This window comes from Corapipo altera, unplaced genomic scaffold (assembly GCF_003945725.1).
Source record: "Corapipo altera isolate COAL_440 unplaced genomic scaffold, ASM394572v1 61403, whole genome shotgun sequence".
Taxonomy (NCBI): Eukaryota; Metazoa; Chordata; class Aves; order Passeriformes; family Pipridae; genus Corapipo; species Corapipo altera.
Window position 1 is genome coordinate 1 of NW_020888242.1, and position 3,065 is coordinate 3,065.

Consider the following 3,065-nt stretch of genomic DNA (forward strand, 5'->3'; position numbering starts at 1 on the left):
GGGGGGGGACCTACAGGGGATGGGGGTCTGTGGAGGGGGAGGGACCCCGGGAAAAGCTGCTCAACAGGGGGAGGGAGCTGGGGTGGTTGGGGACAGCGGCCCTATGGCCGGGCCCTATAGGGGATGGGGGCTGTAGGGATGGGCTATAGGGGGATCGGGAGCTATAGGGCTTGGGGAGCTATAGGGATATGAGGGGGCTGTAAGGGATGGGGGGCTATAGGAGAAGGGGGGGCTGCAGGGGATGGGGCTGTAAGGGATCGGGAGGGGGGGGGCGGCCCGGGGGGGGCCGGGGGGGCCCTGTGGGACCCTCTGGAATGACCCCCCTGCAGGATGAGCCCCCTAAAGCATCCCCGCGCGGCCCCGCCCCGCCCCGCCCCCGCGCGCTCACATCCGGCCCCGCCCCCGCCCCGCCCCTCCCAATCCAAACCCCTCTGGGTGGGCGTGGTCTCGTGGTGACGTCATCACCAGTCCCGCCCCCGGCTCTGCAGAGGGAAGGGGCGGGGTCTTGCGGGGTGTGGTCGGTGACGTCACCGCGGACAGAGACACCCGAAAAAAGAACCCCTGGGGCGCCCCTTCTCCCCCTCCGAGGCTGCCCCTCCCCGGGACCCCCCTCCTCCCCTCCCCTCGGGATTTCGCTCCCCCACACCCCCCCAGGCCGTCGGGGGCCGCTTCAGTGCCGGGTCTTTATTAGGGGGAACGGTCGGGGGGAGGAGCCAAGCGCGTTTCGGGGGAAATCCAGGCGAGTTTGGGGTCCGAGGAGCGTCCCACGAGGTCATCGGGAGCCTCATTCCTCTGGGGGGCGGGAGGGGGGCAGGGGGTAAATGGGGGACCTCGAATCCGAGGGCTACCCCCCTCCCCCCCCAGGGACCCCCGCTGACCGTCGGGGGGGCAGGGCAGGACGTGCAGGCAGGGCCGGGTCTCCTCCAGGCGCAGCCTCTGCCCCAACAGGGGCTCGCAAAGCGGCCTCGGCGTCCCCCAGAACGTCACGTTCCTGCTCCCGCTGCTGCCCACGTTTGTCACCGTCAGCCTGCGGGGGACACCGTCAGCCCGGGCCCCACGGCCTCACAGACACCCCACAGGGACCCAGAGAGACACCACAGGGACCCCAAAGAACCTCCATAGAGACCCCGAAGAGACCCCATAGGGACCCTATAAAGACCCCAAAGAAACCTCACAGAGATCCCCTAGAGCTCCCAAAGAGCCCCCCAGAGACCCCCAGACACTCCATAGAGACCCCCCAGTACACAGAGCCCTCCTGGCCCCACAGAGGCCTTATAAAGTCCCCCTGGCCCACAGAGCCCCCCCAGCCCCACAAAGCTCCCCCAGACCCCCCCAGCCCCTCACGCACTTGTAGGAGGGGTAGGTGGCCTGACACTCCCGGCTGCGGCTCCGCATGGGGCTGGTCCCACACGGGGGGGTGCAGAGCCCCCAGGGGCTCCAGTCTGACCAGTTCCCACGCACTGGGGGCACAGGGCAGCGTCACCCCCCGCCCCCCGCACTATGGGGCGGCTCTGGGGCAGCTCCAGAGCTCCAAACGAGCCCTGTGAGACGGCTCCGGGGCAGCTCTGGGGTGGCCCCGGGGGGCGGGGGTCACTCACGGAGGCAGTTCTGGATGTTGTAGCAGGCACGGACGTGGATGGTGCCGAGCCCCTCCTCGGCGGGGCACGAGGGCCCCCCCTGGCCGTGCCCCACACACGCCCGGGTGCGCCGCTGCTGCCCCACCGTGCTCTTGCAGGCGATGGACTCCCAGAGCGGGCGGGTGCAGGGGCTCCAGGGGCCCCACGGCCCCCAGTGCAGCACCTCTGAGGGGCACGGGGGGGGTCAGCGGGGCCCCTGACCCACGTGGAGGGGCATCGTGAGCAGGGAATGGAGGGTGGGGTGAGTGCCCCACAGCGAGGGCAGAGATGTGGTGACCCCACAGCAAAGGGGAGGGGACCCGCGGTGCCCTGAGGGTGCCCCATGGCAGTGGGGTGGGGGAGCCCCCGTCCCCTCTTCGAGCCCCGCCCCTGAAGGCCAAGCCCCGCCCCAGGACTTGCCCCGCCCCATGTCACATTTTCCCAGGCCACGCCCCTCCCCGCTGGAGCCCCGCCCCCTCAACCAGAGCAGAGCAGCAGTGCCTGCCCGGGCCCCGCCCCCTCCAACCCCCCCCTCCAAAGCCACGCCTTTCCAAATCCACACCCATCTCCAGCCTCGCCCCTCCAAAACCCAACCCCTTGAAGCTCCGCCCCTCCAGAGCCCCACCCTCACAGACCCCGCCCCTTCAAAACAAAGCCCACCCCCCAGGGGCCCCGCCGTCGAGGCCCCGCCCCAATTGGCCCCGCCCCATTTGGCCCCGCCCCATTTGGCCCCGCCCCATTTGGCCCCGCCCCATTTGGCCCCGCCCCTCACCCGGGCAGGCCCCGACGGGCCCGCAGACCCCCCGCCGGGTGTCTTTTCCTGCGCAGGCGCGGCCGCCGTGCTGGGGGGGAGGGGCGTCGCACGCGCGGCGCAACGTGACCCCGCCCAGCCCGCACGTGACCGGGCAGGGCGTGGCCGCTGACCACGCCCCCCACGCGCCGTCCACTGCGGGAGGAAGGGGCGGGGTCAGGACCGTCAGGCCACGCCCCCCCTCGCGGGGGGCCACTCAGGGGTGGGGGGTCCCGGGGGGGTCTGGGGGTCCAGGATGTCCCGGGGCAGTCTGGGGGTGCCGGGGGTCTCACCGGGGCAGGGCTGCAGCCCCGGGCACTCCTGGCTGTCGGTGGCGCTCCCGGCACACGGGGCCCCGGGCGGGTCCCTCGAAGGCGATGGTGAATCACAGTGGCGCTCGCGGCTCCGCCTCGGCTTCGGCCCCGCCCCCCAGCACGTGCCAGAACAGCCGCCCCACGGGCCCCACGAGCCCCAGGCCCCGCCCACTGCGAGGGGGCGGGGCTCAGTCCCATCCCCCACCCCCACGCCCTCACACCTCTCCCCCACCCCCGGCCTTTCCCTCCCCCCTGCCTCCCGCCGCTACCCGTTCTGCCCTTCCCCCACCCCCTCCCACCCCTCCCCCTCCTTATCCCACTCCACTCCAACCCCTCCCCCCTCCC

The 3,065-nt window shown here is 72.3% G+C and overlaps 1 protein-coding gene across 1 annotated transcript; it reads right to left on the bottom strand.

The window, feature by feature from the left end:
• Positions 1 to 669: 669 nt before the first annotated feature.
• Positions 670 to 2,907, bottom strand: CFP (complement factor properdin; the record flags this gene model as incomplete). The annotated part of the gene is made up of 6 exons (XM_027633035.1): positions 670 to 792; positions 879 to 1,027; positions 1,349 to 1,460; positions 1,599 to 1,802; positions 2,389 to 2,562; positions 2,700 to 2,907. Coding segments are annotated over 6 exons (855 nt in total), but the record flags the coding sequence as incomplete, so codon positions are not given.
• Positions 2,908 to 3,065: the final 158 nt, after the last annotated feature.